Raw genomic sequence first — 21,616 nt, 5'->3', positions numbered from 1 at the left:
AAAGGCCAGTAGGAAACAGGAAATTTTCCAATCCTCACTGACTCACCAAGTTTCCTCGAGCAGCTGAAGGACCTTTTCGCACCTCCCTCCTCTGGATGTCGTGCTCAGACTTCACAGATGTGAGCCCATTTGGAGCTGCAGGCTGGAGCTGCATTTAAGTAAAAAGGCTTTGATAGTTAAAGCCAAGAAGAAAACTGTCAAGTTGTTTGGTTGTGTGTCCTCACCTTGAGTTTCAGTGGGTTGAAGGTAGTTTTGGAGGAACAACTGAGTGGCCCCTCAGTGATGATCTCTGCAGGATAGAGCAACCTGTGGCCGGATGCTCTGAGGAGACATTTCACCTCTAACTTGCACTGACTCACCACACTGGGACCATTATTCACCAGCTGTAAGGGAGAAAAAAAAATGTAAGCAGAGATGTTGACAGATAACTGGATGAATGGGAAAAGTACAGCATACCTCATAAACCTGCAGAAGTTCAGGGCCGACGTCTCCCTCCTCAATCAGAACGGGATGAGCGCTCCAGTCAGAGGGAGAAAAGATAACTTTGTCCGGCCGAGAAACACTGCCAGAGCCACACGTTTATCATGTTAGCTGCCATCAATAAAGTTAGGATTACATCAGATAAAAACATGTTGCTGGAGTTGAAAAGGAGGCCTCACCCCTGAAGAATGAGATCAGCCTTGGCAGCGACCTTCAGCTCCAACAGGACCACTTCACTCTCAGAGTTATTAACATTTTTACTAAAAAACATCCGCAATGAAAACACAAGAAGAGATGATCAAGTAAGATTCAAACCAGAAGTGTTGCTTCTATTCCCTGCTAATTATGCAATTGTTGCTAAAAATGCTAGCATAATGTTCAGAATCATCAACTATCTCAGAAGAAACTCTGGTTAGAATTGCATTAGAAAAATTCCTTAAATAAAAAAAAGGAAAAAAATTCTGTTGGATATCCTCTGCACGTGTTTTGCTTTTGTTATGGGATTTTGATTTTTTTTCTCTTCTTTTTTTGAGCCACAAAAAAGATTTTGGCCCCCATTAATGTTTTTGACTGTGATGTCATCACCCATAACACGATTTTCATTAGAGTGGTTTTTTAATAGGACAGAGTTGGCCGGAGCGATTAGTCAGTTTTAAGTCAGCGATTGGTCAGCGCAAAATCAACAGTCACTCAAAAAATGAATCTAACTTTTGATGTTTTAGTTTTTCTCACAAGTCTTTATATGTTTCTAGGATAAACCTCCAAATATCTGGGATGATAAAAGCATGTTTTTGCTATGACATCTTGCCTTAACTTGATGTCAGTCTTTCTTGAGTTTTATTCTTAGGGTGACCTTTTTTTTGTGTTTGAAGCTTCGTGACTTGTATGCTGTAGCTCTATTAAGCTCAAATCTGCACATTGCTATGGTTACATCATGCCATGTGTTAATTTTATAATTTTTTTTTTTTCTAGATTAAATCGCAACCCAATTTGAATGAAGAATTTTCCTCTTGGAAGAAACAAACAAGAAGACTGTTCTCTGCGTGGAAGCGGAGTGAACATCTTGGCCAATGGTAAACTCTCTGAAACAAAGACTTACCTGCGTACTTGAAGCTCAAACTTAACAGTGTCTTCAGAGTCTTTTGGTCTCGGCACAGTGAAACGAAGGCCAGCCCACAGCTGCATACAGAAAATGACATCACATCATGATGAACAAGCAGAATTATATCAAAAATAATTAAGATTTCCTAAAAATTATGGACTAAGTGGTTTTGAAAACAAAACAACCAAAATACAGACACACTTCCACCACTCTTGTAAAATAAATATAATTAAAATTTACATTTTAAAAAGCATTCATAAATCAGCCCCAATAACCTAAACTTTTGTGTTCCTTTTAGGATTTTATGACGGATTTGCAGAAACAAGTAAAACCTTAGATTGATGCACTGATCAAATATGAGAAATAAATAAAAATGACTTCATAATATGTATCATAAAAAATCTTTGGCAAAATTAGGAAATAAAAATTAGTTAATATCTCAAATAGATTTCATATATATATATATATATATATATATATATATATATATATATATATATATATTTTCCATTGATCATTTAATTGCCTGAAATAAATCTATCTATCAATATCAAGAACCTAAGGTGAGACATGTTTTATTTTGTTTTTTTATATTGCAAAAAGAAGAAAATTTTGTACTTGATAAATGACACTTTAGGGGCTCAGAAAGTTTCTTAAAGATTTGCTTTTTATTTCGTTTTTAAAGTGTCTAAGAAGGTGTGTAACACAAACATAGCTCCCATGTTCCTGGTTTGCTCATCTTATTTTGTGGAGCAAAAAAAGGTAAGGATACTACTGTGCTTGATAATATCCCATCAACACTCTCCTTCATAAAAGCATGATATGTTTTGGGTCACTGTTAAGACATGTCGCCTTCTAACACATATCACTTATTCTGACAGAGTTTCTTGCTTAAACACAAATACAATGAGGGATTTTCTGGTTCTTACACTGCTTCCAGACTTCATGGGGTTTCCCAGATCACACACCAGATAGCGAGTTTGGTTTTCTGTCTTATAGCTGCACGCCAGCTGGGTCAAACTCTGACACAAAAACACACACACACACACAAAGAAAGAATCAGATTCCACCAGCCATTTATATTTAATATTAGAACAACAAAGCTGAACCAGTGTTTGGATATTTTCGTCTGGCATTTCTCACCACATCATCGCGGGCTATCCCGCTGTAGTCAGCTTCTGGAGGAAGAACAACATAGAGCTCGGCCTCGTAAGCCCCTCCTTCACCCTTGTTGCTGGCGTTGAAGGTGAGGCTCAGGGTGTTTTCATCCCCCAGGTAAACCTCAGATTTATCACTGAAAAGAAGAAAAAAGGAAAAGTGCACTAATCTTTAACAACTAACTCCAAAGAAAATGATGTTTTGTGGTTTTTAACATGTTCTTGTGGCATTTAAAGAACATTTGACAGATTTCTGGGTATTTCCTCGTTAATTAAATTGTTAGGAATCAGGAGCAGATGAAAAAAATTGTAATTTGAAATTGAGCTTATTTGAGAAGTAGAAAATACACCGGGGAGGTGGAAAATACACTCCCTGCTTCACTACATTCCGAGATATCCACGTAAGTCTTTGTTTTCCTCGTCTAAGCTGAAGTCTGGCTCACTCCTCGCCATTTTTGTTGCACTGGTAATGTTAAGTTGAGGGTATGAGGGGGCTGTAAGCTTGCAGGAGAGCATTTAAAAATAGCTCAGCAATGGGTGATAGAAAGGGGGGCGGGGTTCCTCCACACCAACAACTCAAAGGTGAATATCCAATGAACTACTGCCACTCTGCAGAAACAGTGATCTAGAAAACGACACAAGTTTTCTGATTTTGCCTAAAAACAACATAATAATTATTAAAGGACCAGTAATGCTTTGAAAATAGATCAAAAGATGACCTGAGTGTTTTTTATTGGCACTGCCTCTCTCTTAAGAATAAAGCTGGAAGTTTTGTAGACATTACCCACCCAACTGAGATCATTTTTTTAGCAGTTCTCTCATTTTAAAATAACCACAAGTTTTGGTCTTTGAGAGTTACAGCTCAACTTGTTTTCCAACAATCCAAACCTTACTGACTGCTGACAGTGTCCAGTCAATCCAAATCCTAAGGATTCTATTATAACAGTGGTGGAATCAAAGAAATTTAACACAAATAAAAAAACAACTTAGCACCAAATTGTAAGGTCTTTTTTGTCTTTTGGTAATGTTTAACTGGTACAATCACTAGCAGTACCATAGTTTTCACTAGAACAAACTGCCCAACTGTACCACGCAATAACTTAACTCTCAATTGTGTAAAAAAGATGCTTAAAAGCTTAAGTGGTAGCAATGCAAACATTGCCAAAAACATCAGAAAATTTACTTTATTTACTTCTTAAAATAAGCAACTTCTCTTTAGTTTTTATTATCCTAACAACCGCTTTAGGAGGCCTGAGAGCTTGGAGTAGTAATATGGTCTATTCCAATCATTCCCCACCACCATGTTTCTGTAATAAAAGTTGTTCAGGCAGCCTTTGAATGTCCAGTAGGGTTAATGAAAAATCAAAAAAAGAGGAAAGCATCATAAGTCTCTTTTTGGGCCAGCAATAAAGTGTTTTAACAATTGATTGTATAAAGTAATTGGACTGAGTGTGACGTGATCCATTGTACATGTTTTACTTTGGGCTCCGGCAAAATAAATCTATTTCAGTCTGCATCGCCATTCTGCTGCCATTTGGAGCTAGACGAGGATAGCAAGTTGCAATTGGTCTGAGTTGGTCTGAGTCAACGTTTCTATGAAAACTACCATCACCAATCAGGAGGGAGCTTGTTGGAAGTCCACACCCCCTCTGCTGAAAGCAGGCTTGGGAGGATCTATCAATGTATTGATTGGATATATGTATTGATCTTGAACATTCGAGGTGGGAGCCAGCAGGCACCGCATGCTTTTACTGAGGCATCTGATTGGCCAGTTTGGAACTTGAATCACTTGCAATAAAGACAAAATATAACTTAAAAAAATATATACAGTACAGACCAAAGGTTTGGACACACCTTCCCATTCATTTGAATGAGAAGGTGTGTTCAAACTTTTGGTCTGTACTGTAGGATTAGCAAGAACATATTATAAAAGGTATCAGAGCAAGAGACAAATAGACTGACTAAGTAATAACTGTTTTTTTTTTTTTTGTCTATGGGATTTTGGCTTAGGGAGTACTTCCTATTTGGATTGCGTGGGGGGAGGGATATTTCAGTCCAGTTTTCTTTTAAGGTCAATGGTTTAAACTGAGTTGTTTTTTTGTTTTGTTTTTTTCTTGAGCATTGACTTAAGGTTACTTTAAGGACTATTCCAATAAACCGGTTCAGAGATTTCACTTGTACAACATCCACTTTGCGGCAAACGGATAGTTCATGGTGAGCTATACAACCACTTCTCTCCATTGTTTAACTTTTCAAAAATTGTGAACTTTTGACCACACTCAGGCTTGACTTTGAAGAAAGTCTTTAAATCTTGTTAAGCAACTGTATCTCTTTGTAAGAATTTGTTTTTGCCACATTAATGAGAGTTATTACCAACAATTGAGAATTTTGTTTTTATCAAGCAGTCAGATAAGATTTTTTAGGAGTGTTTAGATGTTAATTGATTGGTAGACGTTTGGCTATTTATTACCTACCAGAAGTCTTACACAACAGAGGAATGTTAGCTATATGTCTGAATTTATGACTATTCTAATGGAGCCAAACCTTGGCAATAGACTTTTGAAGGGAGCCTTGTATTTCACGCATCGCTTTCTCGTCTGAAAAAGCACATTCATCTGCAGCTGTAAAAAGCTGACTGAAAACAGCATGGCTCCATTTACAGCTCCGTCTGAGCTACCTTTGCTTCTGCGCCTGTTTGAAGCCAGTAGGTGACCTCTACCCCCCTTGATGAACTGTAATGAAATTCAGAGAAGGACAATGCATCTCTGTTTCTGATGCTCCCTGAAGGCCACTCTCCCCTGATGTCTGTCGGAACCCAAAATCGGAACGCAGTGATTTGTCTCCGGAAACGGGCCCCCACCGTGTTCAGCGCGTTCACAGTGACATCCCTGTGTGCCGACACATTTTTGGTGTTGTGATAAATTCCCTTGACACGCCGTGACTTCGACCCTCCCCCGTCTGCAGCGCAGAAAAGAGAGGGGGGTGGTAGTAAATCCACGTTTTTCTCGAGAAGAATGAAGAAAACTGAGTGTGTTGAGGGTCTGAACTCTGGCTCTTATTTCCAACTCCCCACCCCCTGTTTTCCGATGGTCTGGAAGCAGTGACCCCACACTAGCCAAGATCACCACCAGATGATTTTGATTAGGCCAGAGCAAGTTTATCAAACATGTAGAGGGTGAAACATGCCAGAAAAATCTGCTGCGTCTTCCTCTACTTTGGGGAAGGCAAACTCTGTTTGGTGAAGTGCTGAATCATCCCACTGAGGTCCCAAGGCAACAATACCTGCAGTTCTTTGAGTTGTCATGAGAACTATGATATGATTATATTTCTGCAGCTAACAGAAATCACATGACTGTGTGTAATGCAAAACACTTCTTCTGACAGAGATGCTGGAGGTGGGGAGAAAGCTAGAGCCAGTTTGCATTGTTAACAGAGGAGACATTGACAATTAATTCCCCTGTGTCTTTCTGCAAACAAGAATACATTGCTAACTAAGCAGACTTTTCAGTCGCTGACCTAATGACCTCTACAGAAGCAAATCAAAGAGACTTGAAGACTTCTTCATGTCGTCATTCAGAAGTAAACAAGTGAACACATACTGATAATCTCAATCAGATTTAAACCATTTGAATCACATAATACACACATTTATGAGACCCCTCCTGTCTCTTTAGCATAGCCAAAACTTTCCCCGAAAACCCCTTGTACGTAACTTGGTCCATGTTTTCTGCCCTCCTCATTCCACTAGGGGCAGTAAAAGGGTTTTTCTTGGACGTTTCAAAATCCTGCCTCAATAAAATCTTCAAAACAGTTTTGTTTAGTTTAGCTAATTTTCAAAACTCAATAGTCAAAGCAGCTAATCTATTGTTATATTTTTTAAATAACTACTTGTTCTATTAAAAGAACACTACTTTTGTTGATCATTAGCTCTTTATAAAGCAGTTGCCCCATGTCAAAACTTTTTGTCAATTTTGAGAGACCAGGTAAATAAGGTGATTTTTTTGCTGCTTAAACTAACATTGTTGGAAGCAAACTTACCAAATTAAACAAACACTTGTATAGCTCCCTTCTCTGCTCCATTCTGATGGATCTGTCAGTAAACAACCAGATCCATTCACGTCGTTTTCCTCATCTGAGCTGGCATCTGGATCAAAACTGGACAGCTGGATAGCTCCAATATTGCCCACCCTTTTTGTTGCACCGGTAATGGTTGGTTGAGGGTGTGAGGGGCTTTAAACTAGTGGGCAAGTGTGGAAACACATGGATGACGGTAAGGGGGCAGGCTCACTCCATGCCAACAGTCCTGCCCATAGCTCTAAGGTGAATTCAAATGAACTACTGCCGCTCTGCAGAAACTATGTCCTATGTCCTGATGATTTCTTTTCTCTCGATGACATTTAGGATCAGGTTGTTCCCACCATCCCTTCCATTCTTTATACCAGTGTTGTCCTCCCTGTGGTTGAGCAAATTTTACGTTAAGGTTTATGTGAAACTGACATACAGTCATGGGTCATCAGCGTAAACAGCAGGGTGCTCAGGACACAGCCCTGTGGAGCGGGGGTCTATGCTGAGTCTGATGACACTGGAGGATTTCATGCAGTTCAGTTACACAATCAGGGATTTAACCCTGTAGAGCCCACTACGTCAAAGAATTGACAGAAAATTCAATATTTTTTGGAATTAAAATCTTTTTAAAGAATGGTTGAAATTCAAAAAACTTCTTTTTTTTTGGAAAAGGTAAACTATTTTCTTTCTGTAAGACAATTTCCATAAAGAAGTGAATGTTTTTCCTCTTACCATTCAACATCCAGCTTCAGATCAGGGACACATATGTTGTCTTCTCCGCAGTCGAGCTGAATCTGGGCCTGGTGGAAGAAATAACAGATAACTGGAGGACAGAGGTGGAAAAACAGATTTAAAGAGGTTTGGAGGAAGTGGGCTGACGCCAGAACATGGATTCAAGATCTAATGAGGGCATAATGGAGAATTGGACTATACAATTGCTCCTTAAATGAACATAACTCAAAACATTTGCATTCACCAGATGCGAGAAAGTTGTAAGAAAGCAGGGTCCTTTTATGTTAGCCAGATTAAAGCAACGCATGTTCCATGTAGAATGGACAGGAACAACAGAGGGATTGCTTTGAAGGTTCAGCAGAATGAAACCATGGCAAATTCCATTTATAAGTTTGCATTTTTGCCAACAAGCCTTCATCAAAAAAAAAGCTTAGAAAAACAAGACAGTAGGGATTAATCTTACCCTTTGTTTTATGTGACAGATGACTTTGAAAAGCATAAATGTGATTTCATTTGACAGCTTTCCCCTTGATCTATTCTTTTCTCCCGTGTCGCCTCACAATATCATTGTTGCCTCATCTGTCCAACATGTGGGAAACATTAGAGTTCAGTAGAAATGCTACAGAGAGTGGCGCAACCAGCCTGGCACCAGTTAACAGCGTCCCAGTAGAGATTCTTCCTTCAAGATGCTGGTTTTGCATTTTTTCAAGAGGCTATCAGTCACTTTAGCAGCAAAACAAACAGGCAAACATGTGTTCTGCAGGATAAAGAGCAACAACAAGATGGTCTCAGCTGCTAAGTTCTCATCCATCCAACTGTTTTTTAATTTCCCTCCATTGGAGGTGAGAATATTCCAGACCAGCATTCATACTGTGTCTTACTGGGGCGTGAATGTGAGTACCAAAGTGCTAATGTATCCAAACTGCCTTAAAAGGCTTGTGGGGTTCTTTGTTTCCTACTATCGACATTAAAGTCTCACTCTTGTCTCAAAAAAGTCACAAGTTGTCCCACATGTCTCAAATTTGTCTCCAACTCTACTGTACTTAAAGACCCACTCCAAGGAAAAATTTGGTGCTTTTAACATGTTCTTGTAGCACTTTTCTGATGATGGAGACATATATAAAGACAATAAAACTTACAAAATTTCTGATTATTTCTTTATTTTAATGAGTTTAGATTTGAGCAGACAAAAAAACTTAGTTTATAAAAGAGCGTATTTGGGATGTAGAGGATACACTGGGCGGGCCACAAACTCGATGCTCCGGTCCGCAATAGGAAGGGGAAGAAGAACGGGGTTGCTCCACGCAAACAGTCCCAGCCTTAACTCAGAGTTGTATTTTTAATGAACTACTACCACTCTGGGGCAAATGCTGCATAAACATAAACAAAAAGGATTTTTAGTCAAAATGTTTTCAAGAGTTCCTCCACTTACCTTTCAATACCATAAGAGATGGGCAAGCCATTTGATCACCTGATATTTAGGTTTATTCTTGGGGAAAATTAAGCTACAAATTCATCGAAATTTGGTACAAATTCCTGCACCTAGACCATCAGATTTTGGTTTTCCAAACTGAACTGCTCAGTGAGACCATGGCTTTTCTTATGTCTTAGTCACAACTGCCCTCATGGGTGGATGCGGGTTGTGTGTGGGTGATAAATGGGCAAACCTGTATGGGACATGCAGGTGGCCTGCACTAAGTTTTGATGCTCTGTAGAGAGAAAATACAATTTGTACACATTATTTTCTACGGGCATGCTGCAGACGACAGGTAAGAGTAAGTAATGGTGAAGTAAGTGAGACGTAGGTGTGTCACAGGTAATTTTCATTTATTCAACCCCCCCTTCCCCCCAAAACCCTGCGCACTGTGCAAGGGGCCGGTTAATGCTCTTCACGTGATAAGTGCGTGCCCGTTGCACGCCCTTTGTGCACTCCTGTTGTGCAGCCTGACTGTTATAAAGGAGGAAATTAAACAATCAGAGAGTAGTTTGTGTGAGCGTCCTATGGGCACTTACCTATCATCTGCACACCCAATGTGTGCAACATTTGCTAGTAGTCTCACCTTACTAACAAATAGAGTGCGGCAAAAGGGCACCGTACGACAGCATTACCTGTACATCATAAGTGCAAGTAACTTACATTATCCTTACAAATACTTTACCATGCACTTACCACACACAGGACAATCATATGTTAAGTTTCCATGACATCCCTTAAGGTGGCCGCCCCAGCCTCGAGGGGTACTAAAGGACACACCTGTGCACCACTTAAAATGCGGTAGCTCCTCTCTAAGACCCTCCACGGGCCCAGACAACTCAAAAACCCACACAAGTACTGGTCAACCCCTGTATGCGTGCATGTGACTAAAGCATTAGCTAGCTCATTTCATTAAGAAAGCCAGGTGATCCACACAGTAAAGTGCGGAAACTCAAACAGTTCCCTGTGGTTCAGAATTTCTAAACCCACAACCAAAACTCTTCAGTAGCTAAAACCTCTTGTTGGGTGAGTAAACATTTGTTTTTTTTACACTGCAGCTGCTATTTAGACAAGACTTGGAGCAAATGCAGGTAGTTAATGCAGGCACAGCTATGGCAGCAGTTTCCTGAAAGAAAGTCCACTTTATTTGAAATCCAGCCGCTGTTTCCTCAATGAAGTCTAAAAATGGAAAATGCGTCATCGTTTTATTGGATCTACTTATTAGGACGCCTGTCAAAAAAATGAGTTTGTCAAAGTTCAATATATATGGTATTAGTATGTCCCAGACAGAGAAAAACCTCCAAACCACACATTACATTAGGTTGCTAATAGTAATGAAAGGGGACTTTTGCTCATGTGGTCAAAAGGGTGGATGTTGGCAGTGTGACCCCACCCAAAAACCATGCAACATGAAATTCATCAGACCTACCTAGACTTCATCTCTTCTAATTTTTCCCACATCCTTTCAGTGAGCTGCGTCTTCAGCCTATCCTATCAGCACTGGACTTGCAGATCCTCCTAAATTTCAACTGATGTCTGAAGCGCTCAATTTGGATCCATGTTTCCAATTATTCCAATTCGCTCTAACCTATCCAAAGTCTGCTGGAGCCAAATCCTGTAGACAGCAGCAGGTTGCCAGTTCACCCCAGGGCCACGTGTAGACTAACAACAACACATGCTCACATTTACCCCAAAGAGCAGCTTTCCGCATATTTTAGGACACAGAGGTAAACTGGAGAACCCACAGAAAAGGCCATCTATCCAAACTCCACACAGAAGGAATCAAACAGGATTTAAACAAGGATCTGGTTCCTGTGAAGTGATCCTGCCAACCTCCACTCCACCATGAAGTCCTATTTTAGAGTTGGACCTGTTCAGTTGTAGTCTTGTAGAAAGCTGATTTACTTAGACAAATCCCATAAAGGATAATACTACAGGGTTCATCTGAACAAATTTGCTTTAGTTTCAGAGTCCATTAAAAACCAGTTAGAAATAATCTGGTCATCTATGGATCATAGTTTCTGCAGAGTGGCAGTAGCTCATTAAATATTTGGCTCCAAGCTGTGAGCTGAACTGTTGGCATGAAGCAATCCCACCCCCCCTTTCCTCTCCCTGTTTCTGAGAGTTCTCTGTTTAAGCAGGGCAGGGGGTTTGTGGCCCATCCTGCGTATTTTCTACGGCTCTTTTATCAGCTGCTGGTTTTTTTTGTCCACTCCTGATGATCAGAAAAACACCACAAGAACATGTTGAAACACCAAAAACAATAATTTTCCTCTGAGTGAATCTTTAAATAAGGATTGTTCCATGTTTTAAATGCAATCACAAAGTACCTCTGAATTTCTTATTAAATTTTGACAAAATTAACACAAATTAACACTTTTTGGGACAATATTTCTTTTGTATAACAATGCTTACTCTTTCCCAATCAATTTTTACTCACACTAAGCTTATCTAAATTTCACATATTTACATTTCATTTAGGAAAAAGTGAATGTTAGGCCTTTTATTTTCTTTTTTTAAACACATTTGGAACACATTTGTGAGATAAGCAGCAGACCAGAGTGGCTATGTGGGTTTCTTAAATTATAGAGCACATAAAAGCAGAATCTTGTCGTCTAAACAGCTCATTCTATTGTTGACTTTTTGGTGCATTGAATGAAGACTGCAGAAAAAAGACTTTTGTAGATGTAATTCCATTGGTGAAACAGAAAGTGTGACCAAAAGAATTATTACAGAGATGGAAAAAGCATTACATTCTATAGTTTACTCACAATTTATGATGCCAAAACAGTTACTTTCCATAGACCAACAGGCTACAAAATAAGTCTGGGCGAAAAATCGATTGAATGAATTAATTCGAATTTTTTGTTACGGGCGGTTTAAAAAAATAACCAAATCGAGTTTTTGTGTGATGGCGCATTTTTGGCTCCCCAGAGCTTCCGTAGCGTTAGTTTCACATGGCAGTATGGCAAGCGACAAACAACAACATCATAGCACACACGAAACAGCAAGTGACAGCATGGCTACCGGTGAAAGTGGGAAGTTTGCTACCAAGAAAGGAATAAAATCATCTGTTTGGAACTGGTATAGGTTTACTGCAACATTTGCCTAAAGTCCATCGCAGTCAAAGGCAGCAGCACCACAAACCTATTCCAACACCTGGGGAAAACGTTTTATTACTGTTGTCCTTCACTCCGTAACTCCAAACATGAACGCGCCCGCACCCCCAACACTCTTACACACGCAGCGCGTTGACACACATACACATAGTCATTCTACAACACTTATATAATAGTTCATAAGTTAGATAGTTAGTAGTTAGTTATTACTGTTATATGTTAATAAAGAATAGTGCGTTGTAATTATTACTTGTACCGGTATTCATTTGTGACGCGGCCGCCGGAGGATTTTGTGTTTGGTGGCAGCGGGGGGTTGACCGCAACTCCTGATGCTTCATCAGTGCGGTGATCAAAAATCCCACACCGTCACAGCTCTAGTTTATATCTTGTGGGACCAAAAAAATTTGACTTCTCCAGAACCAATAGCAGAACCGTTGAGGTCAGATCTTAACGAAACTGCGGTCTTGAAGAATGTTGCCCCGGGGCTCGTTCAATACCGGGGCTCAATACCCATCCCAAGGAAAGGCGCACGGTGGAGAACAATCACCGAAGTGGTCGCTTTGCATTTAGCCAAAGACATGGCATCATATATACCGTTCAGAAGGCGATGTTTATTAATTTAATTAAAACCTTAGACCCCAGATATGGGCTGTATTGTTAATCCTTTAGAAAATGGTGCTACTCTCAAGGTGAATGTTAGTCTCCTTTTAGTCTAGACTACAAAGTGTGACATAAAACACAGCTGGGACTTTGATTCCAAGAGTGTGTTCATTTACTGTATTTATTATTCAAATACAGTAAATTATCCATTTACTGTATTTATTATTCATCCCAGAAATGGGGGTTACATTTGTCTTGCGTTTGAGATTTTATTTTTAGGCCATATCGCCCAGCCCTACTACAAAATGACATTTGTGTGTGTGTTTATATACATATATATGTATAGTGTTTGCTATTTTTTTAACCTTTTTTTTCCCTCTCTCTTATGACTCCAGGTGCCTTTTAACATGATGGCTGCCTTTAATTTCATCCTTCTCCTGAATGGTCACAATAAAGCCTTCTATTTCTATTTTAATTTCTAACTTCCCCAAATTTGGCCAAAGTAGGAGCCTAATGAGCATGAGAGTTGTTGGAATCCAGGAAAATAAAGTCAATCTAGAGATAAGGATTTAAAAATTGCCTGTCAATCAAATTACCCCAAACCTTTCTGATTTCCATCTTAAACATAAAATAGTGTAATAAGGAAATAAAGAAATCCCTCAGTACAGTTGTGAAGAAGATATCTAGCAGGAAAGTTGAAAAGTTTTTGTGACCTTAGCATTAATATTTTAAAGACTGGTTTTCTTGCTGCACACTTCAGCTGGTCCTCAATATAACAGTGTCGTCCATCGACTAGAGAACTGGACCGAGTGAGTGTGACATCACCCATAGAGAATACCTCACTTCCGGGTCCAACAAAATAAAGTCAGTAAGCAGTGATTGATCTGAGTCGGTCTGAGTCAACATTTCCATGGCAACTACTCTAGCCAATCTGGAGAGAGCTTGTTAGACATCAACAACCTTACCACTTGGAAGCAAGCTACACCAAATCTGACAAAACTCTTGATAGTTGGACGTAGGGGCCAGCAGACGCCACATATTTTTATTGAGACATCTGATTGTTTGTGACTTGAATAAGTTGTAGTACAGAAAAAAAGCAGTGTGGTAGATTTGGAGAACTAGGAGCCGCATTGCTGCTACAAGAAGAACTAAAGAACTAAAGACGGATCTTCTTTACTTACTGAACCATTTCCTAAAAAGAAAAACAAAGGCTAAAAAGTGATTGAAATGTTGGTATGAATGCTGGGATAACAAATGGATGCACAAGCTCAACAGCACATGCTTCCCCTGAATCATTCCCTTAAACGAGCACATTGTCCCGATGCACAAGAACCACTAGTATATAAATGTCTGAGCAAACCACAAGCAGATGTCGGGCAAAGCACCGCCCCCACCCCAACCAAGCTGTCAGTCCCCCCTCCCCTCTGTGCTTTGCGGCCTCAATACCTTTTGTTCTATACGCTGCTCTGTCTTGTAATCCAGGATGGGACTGAGGCCATATTGGTCCAGCGGCGCCTGAGGATCCAGACTGAAGTTCAGGCTGATGTAAATAGGGGAAAGTTTGTCCCGAAAGTCTTCTTCGGCCTGACAAAGAGACAGAGACTGCTTATTGACCAGCTAAGGAACAACAGAAGCATTTCTGCTGGACAGGGCTGTGGATGGTTACTAAGGAGGTGATCCGATTCGATTCACAATCCAAGATAAATGATTCACAGAAGAAAAAAAACATGATTCTTACTATTAAATATATTTTGTCTGAATGGTTTCTAAATGTATGTCTTTTTACTGGATGTATAAAAACCATAATGTGTATTTAAACATCATCATTCATATCTTTTTTTTTAAATAAGAGATCACAATCCACAAAATAACAGACACGATAAAGATTTTGAAAGAAAGACATATTTATAACCTTAAACTATGTCATAATTGTAGAGTTTTTCTGTCAACTTGATGGTTAACTTTAGCAGTAAACATCACTAGCTATGTTTTCACATTACACATATGCACTAAACTTTATTGAAATTCTATAAATGTTGACAAAACACAATTTTGCAACTAGACTGTTTCCAATGAATCATAAAACACAAACCAACTCACACGATAAGTCTTTCAAAACCATGGCGATGGATGAGAACATGCATCGTTTTAAGGCTGATTCACAAAAAGGGAGCATTTAGATGATGTCACAGCAGTGCTGCGCACCTGCAGCATAGCTAGACTGTTGACAGTTTCTATACTGAGTAAGATTTATAGGCGCATGTGAAAAGCCTGCTCAGCTGTATTAAAAAATAAACGTTCTAACAAGTAAGCAGTTGGACCCTTTTTCCTTTTTGTTAACATGACAAGATACGTTCAGATTTCTGCCACGGAACTAGCGCTCATCATCATCAGTCAAAGAAGACTGGCCATGGAGTCGCAGGTGTAGCCACACCCTACACGTTGAAACGGCTACGGATAATGAAATTTTGGGAAATCTTGGTTGGGGATTTTAAAGAGGAGGTGCGGATTCAACAATTTAGCATGACACGCAGCTTTTAATGACACTGTGAAATGCTGTGCGGGGCTCAGGGGCAACCAGTTCCTACCAAAAAGAGTATTTAATTTTAAAAAAAAAAACAGTTTCCTTTTCAGTTTTTCAAAATGTGCCCATTTTGATACGCCCAAAAACCACCTCCTCTAAGTGCAAAAACATTTTTTCGATAATTGACAGTTTTTTCAAAATTGTTGTGTTTCCATTAAGCAAATTTATTATCGCAAATCCAATTTGCGTAATTTCATAGGTGATGGAAACACGTCTACTGTTGCTTTGGGTCATTCAACAACAAATCTTGAAAATGTTCTCCACAGTTTTTCCATCCTTAAAACTTTGCCGACTACAGTTCCAGCAGATGATAACAATAATAAAATTGCCAATATTGTATTGTTACTATATTCTGCCAAACTTATAAAGATTACAAATCGACTTTCAGGAACAGATCACAAAAATCAAAGTACTCGGGTACTTGTTACAGTTCTAGTGCTAGGTGGTCTGTCTGCTTTCATACTGGGTTAGGAAAACCTCTGTAGCGAGTGCACTAAACATCAGTTAATCCCTTTTGACGTGGAACAGGGGGAATACAGAACGGGTCCTTTCAGAGCAAAATTTCGAGAAGAAAAACATAAGGGTTCAGGAGGTACAGAGTAAAGGTTTGAAAGAGGCTTACTGACCCGCAGGTAGACCTTGCTCTCCTGACACAAGCTGTCACCTTTGGCGAGATTAAAACTTTTCACAAGACTGGCCTGTTGGCTCTCCAAGAACAAAGTTCTTCTGATGGACTCCTTCTGGTTCTGCTTGGCGCTGTCAAGCTGCACCTCCACCACAAAGCCTTGACCGTGCACATAACACAAAGACATAAGGAAACACAATCTTGGGCATCATCTGTACATCTGAGCTCCAGGGAAGCATTGTTTCAGTATGTGTTGTTGGTAATGATTATACCCATAAGAAAACACAAAACATTGATTTTTTATTTTCTCTGTATTTGGCCAAGGAGAGCGTTACCACAGACCACAGACCTATGCCGTGGGAAGACAATACCCCCCGCCTGCGCATGCACACACACACTAAGTAAACACACGCGCACTGTTCTTTAGACGGCTGTTCCTTTATCTCAATCTTAACTACCAAAAGAACCTCAGAGAGCTCCAGCATATTTGTGGCAACGCAACCAAATGAAGGTAATAGAGACCATGTGTGTGTACGTGTATGTGTCTGTGTATGTGTGTATGTTCAGGCCTCACCTAGATGAGCGGGGAGATGCTTTCCATCCGCTTCCAGGCAGAAACTGATGCTCACACTAAAGGTTTGAAACACAAACGAGTAAAAGAAAATATTTAACGTGTAGAACATTTGAAATATGGTCTCTTCACAGTCAGTCTTGGAATATTTTTTTTATTCTAATTATTTTCGTACGTAACTTATTTAGGTTTTAAGCTTTGAACAAAAAAAAAATATGTTGAAACTGTTGTCTTGTGTACTCTGTGTTGCTGACTTTGGAACTGTTATTTAAGACCCACTTGATGGATGAATGGATGTTTTTTGTGGCATTTGTCTGATGATGGACATATATAAATCAAATTAAGTTTAAATTGCAAATAAAATAAAGAAAATATACTGGGCTTCTTGGTCTGCTCCATTCTGATGCATCCACTTGTAGACAAATAGACCCATGTGCATCTTTGTTTTCCTCATCTGAGCTGACATCTGGCTCAAAGCTCTATGGCTAGATAGCGTCAATATTCCTCGCCATTTTTTTCTCCCAGTAATCTTTTGTTGGGGGTGTGAGAGGTTCTGTAAACAGCTCTGAGTTAATGGTGATGGGAAGGGGGGCCAATTATTTCAGCTACAACTCAGAAGCCATGAGTGAACTCTTGCAACTCTGCACAAACTCTGTCCTAGAAAGCGATACGTTTTTGGATTTATGTCCAAACCTGCATGATCATGATTAAAAGACTACTGGGAACGCTTTCAAAACAGCTCAAAAGATGTTTAAAGAGCACAAAACATCATCAGAGATGCTTCCCGACCCGGACTGTACCTGTTTGACCTGTTGCCTTTAGGCAAACGCTACAGGTCAAGCAGAGTTAGGACAAAAATATTTCAGAACAGTTTTATCCAACTGCTATAAACTTGTTAAACCTGCATCTTGTCTTATAAATTATGTTAGTTTGGGAGCTTTCTTTATGCAAATTATTTTTATTATTATTATTTCTCCAGTTTTTAAGAATTTTAACACATATTGAAGCAATTTTTATGTAGTTTTATGTATTATTTATTAATTTAGGAGTGGGTTGTTTACATTTTTTTAAATGGATGAATGCTGCTCAGACAAGAAGGCACTTTTAATTTCATTGTACATGTGACAAGGACAATTAAGATCTATATATCGGAGTGGGTCTAAGACAAAAAACCCAACAATAAACTGGATGGATGGATGGATGGATGGATGGATGGATGGATGGATGGATGGATGGATGGATGGATGGATGGATGGATGGATGGAAAATAAAATAGACTCAAATAAAAATTAAAGAACAAAAAGAAATTAAAAAATACAATAGAAAAACAAAAAAAATTCAACAGACAAAGAAAAAAAAATCATAAGAAATTGAAAGTAAACTGCTACAAAAGTCCCTGATGACCTCACTGACTGGAAAATTCTGAACTTTGTTTGACTTTTTACTTTCTCATCTCAATGATAACTATCTGAAACTCATCCCCATAGTCAAACCTAAAATACATCCAAAAGAGGAAATTAATTGTGATTCATGAAGTGATGAAGTCATGAGGCTGTTTGTCATCAGCATAGCAAGGGACATTTATGGATTCCGAAGACATTTCTAGTGGGAACGTCTGCATCTAAAATAATCGGAGACAAAGTTCAACCTCGAAGACACTTAGTGTGAAATAACAAATTCCAAATAAATTGAAAAAAAGCACAAAAAAAACATTTTACAATTCCGTATTCACACATCAAAAATTGTTTCTGTCAAATAATGTATTTTTTTTGTTTTTAATTAATTTACTTGTTATTAGGGCTTGCATGAATTGTTGATAACCTGGTACAGGATAAGCTTCTGTTTCAACATCACTTGAAAACTGAGACTTACACCTTTACATTGTCTGTACCTAAAAGAGAATTTGTCGACTATACATTTTATGCATCCCTCGATGACGCAGTGAGCAGCAGCTACAGCTCCCCACAAAAACCATTTAGGCGTTTAACCCCCCTAAATCCAACCACTGATGGTAATTTAGAGAGAGCAGCATGGGATGAATCAACTGTGGATTCAAACCCATAATCCACCCGTCTCAAAGGCAGACACTCTAACACTAAGCCTGCATGAAGCTGGCACAGGTATAAACGAAAGAAAGAAAACGCCTGATGCTTCCAACGCATTTTCTCAGTGCCAAACAGCACAGTACGTCTTTATTTTTAAAAGTAAGTCTCCCAGTGAGATTCATTACTAGACCACACTCTCGGCCCATTTTATTTCCATTTCTCATGTATGTTTCTGTCTTGTTTCCATGACAACAAAATGCAGGCAAGCACCAAAATAAGGCTTCCCCTGTAATCCACTGCCAGGTCTATATTGAGAAACCATTAACACAGGTCCAGATATTTACCTTGTTTAATGTGATGATTTGACTAAAACTGTGTACAAAGTTACATTAAATTCTTTCAGGTGGCTCCATGAATACTGAGTACCACACAGTGATGACCTGGCTGACATTTAAATGTATAAACCAAAAACCAACCATTATTTTTCCTCTTTTTTGTGCTTTTTCTCTCATGAGCTACAGGTTTTTACAGTTCAATGTCTCGATGTGCTGGATTAGTTTGACTTTTTTTTTTGTAAACGCCAAAGTCAAGCTGAAGGCTTAAAAGGAAAAAAAGATGCAGTTCATACCAGGAAACAGAAGTGTTCTCATCTCCCGCGGTCAGTGAACACATCTTCTCCTCCTGGTTAAACATGGTTGGCTGCACCGTGAGAGATGCGCTGGCGATCACGATAGGTCGAGCCCTGAATAAAAGCACAAAAACAGATTCAACAGTGTGATAGCTTTTTTTTTTCTTTTTTTGCAGTTTCATCTCTCTATTGCAGATTAGTGACTTTATCACCACACCTGAGAGGAGTTATTCTTCATCTTCTGGTCTAGTCATTTCAATATGAACATATTGTTTACCCAATTCTTTCTTTCTGCGCCTTTGAGCGAAAATGTTGCCATACTCAAACAATAACCAGCTCCCATACTCAAAATCTCACCAAAATTCCTTTTCACTCACTTATAGTACCCAGTGAAAATGAATTTTGGGGATAGTGAGCGACCCACCCCCAAAAACTGATGACATCACAGCAGGGGAAACCATCAAAAATAAATGAATGTGGCACAAAAAGACATTTCAAGATCTACCAATGAGAACAAAACACATCTTGGGGATCTCCAAAGGACGTTTTGAAACTGTTATGGGATGGCCACAGGACCTACGTCTTGACGGAATGTTTTAAAATTTTAATACATGAATCCTTGGCTCAAGCTAAACAAAACAATATAAAGTACCATATGAACGTATTAGGAGTGTGGGTGTGGTTAACAAAAAAACCTCTGTTGCAAAAGAAATCCAAAAATGTACTTTTGCTGATTCTTCCACAAATTACATAAACCAGGGCGGCCATGGCTCAGTGGTAGGGCGGTCAACCTCTGATGGAAAGATTACAGGATAGATTCCCGCCGTTTGTCAAAGTGTCCTTGGGCAAGACACTGAACCCCACCTTGCCTCTGGTGGAAGGCTGGCGCCAGTGTTCGGCAGCAGAGCCGCCATCAGTGTGTGAATGTGTGTGAATGGGTGAATGGGACTGTGACTGTAAAGCGCTTTGGGCCTTTGAGGAAGGTAGAAAAGCGCTATACAAGTATACGCCATTTACCATTTACCTGTTTGTCAACCCCAGGGGACCAAAAAAATGGTTGATATGGAAGTTTTTTCTCCATGAATTTGTCAAAAGAAGTGGAGAGTGAGGTGCATGAAGGAGCCACTCAGCCACTGAGGGCGGGTCAGTAGGGGGCCGCGAGGGCTTTAATTGTTATCGTTTTCAGCTGAAATTTGTACGTTTTTTTGTGTTTGTGGTTAGAGGAAGGGCAGTAATTCAGGTCTTTGTTTTTTCAATTGTTTTCATATTAAGGACACCATTATTTTTAGACACTGCAGGATGTGATGTCAAAGCTGTGTTTTAATTTATGTAATGAGAAATTACTGCATCTTAATTCTGGTTCTCACAGATTTGTTTTAAGTTGTCTTTGTGCTACTGTCTGCTAAAGATGGGAGTTTGGCAGAGCTTTTTTTTTCTCCAGAAAGCCTTCCTGACACTCTGACTGTGGCTGAACCAGGTTACAAAACTACAACTTAACTATAACTCTTTTATGCATTTGCATAGCCAACTATCTTCAGGTGCGCTGGGGTGAAAAGGCATGTGGGCCATGAGGGCCAGTGTTCAAAAGCACAGGTACTGTAGTTGATGTTACCTGTAGAGCACGGCTTTATCCACTCCAAAAGCTCCCACAAGCAAATCTACAAAAGAAAAGTGATCTGAGTGACGTTATCGAGAAGAAGCTCAAGAAATGGCATGCGGTGGAACATTTTTTCTTGCACCTGGATATCCATTTTGATCTATGTCTGTGTTGCCACGCAGAGCAAAGCCAAAATTAGCCGGGAAAGAGCTATAAGCCCATTGGCCAGTGAGAATCTGAGCAGGAGAGTCCAGCAGTCCTCCATCGTGACCATTATAGATGAAAACCAAACCCTGCCCGTCTTCTCCTCCATAGGGACAACCGATAGCTAAGTCTGAAAAAAACAAGCTAATAAGCCTCCTTGAATCGACCAGTCATCAGCATTAAAGAAGCTCATAAGGTTTGGACAAAAGTCAAGAAGGTACCATTGAATCCATCCTGGTTCAGATCTCCCAGAGGAGCTAGAGAGCTGCCAAACCGACCAAAGGCCTGGGGACCAAGCAGGTGGGATTGGCTTGGCTCCAGCAGCAGAGGGCCTCGCTGCAGAAACACATAGACCTTACCAAGCTCCTCCAGATGGCCATCAGAACCTCGGCTCATGAACAGTGGAGCCCCCACCACCAGGTCATCCAGCCTGGAGAGAGAGAAAAAATAGATAAAAATAAAGACTTCTTGAGTCAAAATGTTTTTTTTGTTTTTAACAGAAGAGCTTTAATTCCCATGAAATAAAAATGGTTTAAGGTTAGAGGAAGTGAAAGTTTGAGCTCATTTGAGCACAGCAGAATTGGAAAATTTTATGACACTCAATGATCATGTGAAAAGCTTCCAAAACAGTTT

General features: G+C 39.5%; 1 protein-coding gene across 1 annotated transcript in view; it reads right to left on the bottom strand.

Annotated features, from left to right (window-relative positions):
- The window catches only part of LOC101170341 (integrin alpha-5), a 51,151-nt gene that overhangs the window by 6,225 nt on the left and 23,310 nt on the right, over positions 1 to 21,616 (bottom strand). Inside the window, exons 13-27 of the mRNA XM_023955108.1 lie at positions 21,205 to 21,413; positions 20,922 to 21,113; positions 20,795 to 20,840; positions 19,183 to 19,296; positions 16,513 to 16,568; positions 15,940 to 16,097; positions 14,176 to 14,313; positions 7,537 to 7,604; positions 2,726 to 2,876; positions 2,512 to 2,604; positions 1,580 to 1,659; positions 660 to 740; positions 457 to 562; positions 225 to 383; positions 47 to 148 (exon numbers count right to left, since the gene is read on the bottom strand). Coding sequence (XP_023810876.1) covers positions 47 to 148; positions 225 to 383; positions 457 to 562; positions 660 to 740; positions 1,580 to 1,659; positions 2,512 to 2,604; positions 2,726 to 2,876; positions 7,537 to 7,604; positions 14,176 to 14,313; positions 15,940 to 16,097; positions 16,513 to 16,568; positions 19,183 to 19,296; positions 20,795 to 20,840; positions 20,922 to 21,113; positions 21,205 to 21,413 — 1,753 coding nt within the window. The remainder of the gene's footprint in view (positions 1 to 46; positions 149 to 224; positions 384 to 456; positions 563 to 659; positions 741 to 1,579; positions 1,660 to 2,511; positions 2,605 to 2,725; positions 2,877 to 7,536; positions 7,605 to 14,175; positions 14,314 to 15,939; positions 16,098 to 16,512; positions 16,569 to 19,182; positions 19,297 to 20,794; positions 20,841 to 20,921; positions 21,114 to 21,204; positions 21,414 to 21,616) is intronic.

This window comes from Oryzias latipes, chromosome 5, assembly GCF_002234675.1.
Source record: "Oryzias latipes chromosome 5, ASM223467v1".
Lineage (NCBI taxonomy): Eukaryota > Metazoa > Chordata > Actinopteri > Beloniformes > Adrianichthyidae > Oryzias > Oryzias latipes.
This window is presented reverse-complemented; position numbering and strand designations above follow the sequence as displayed.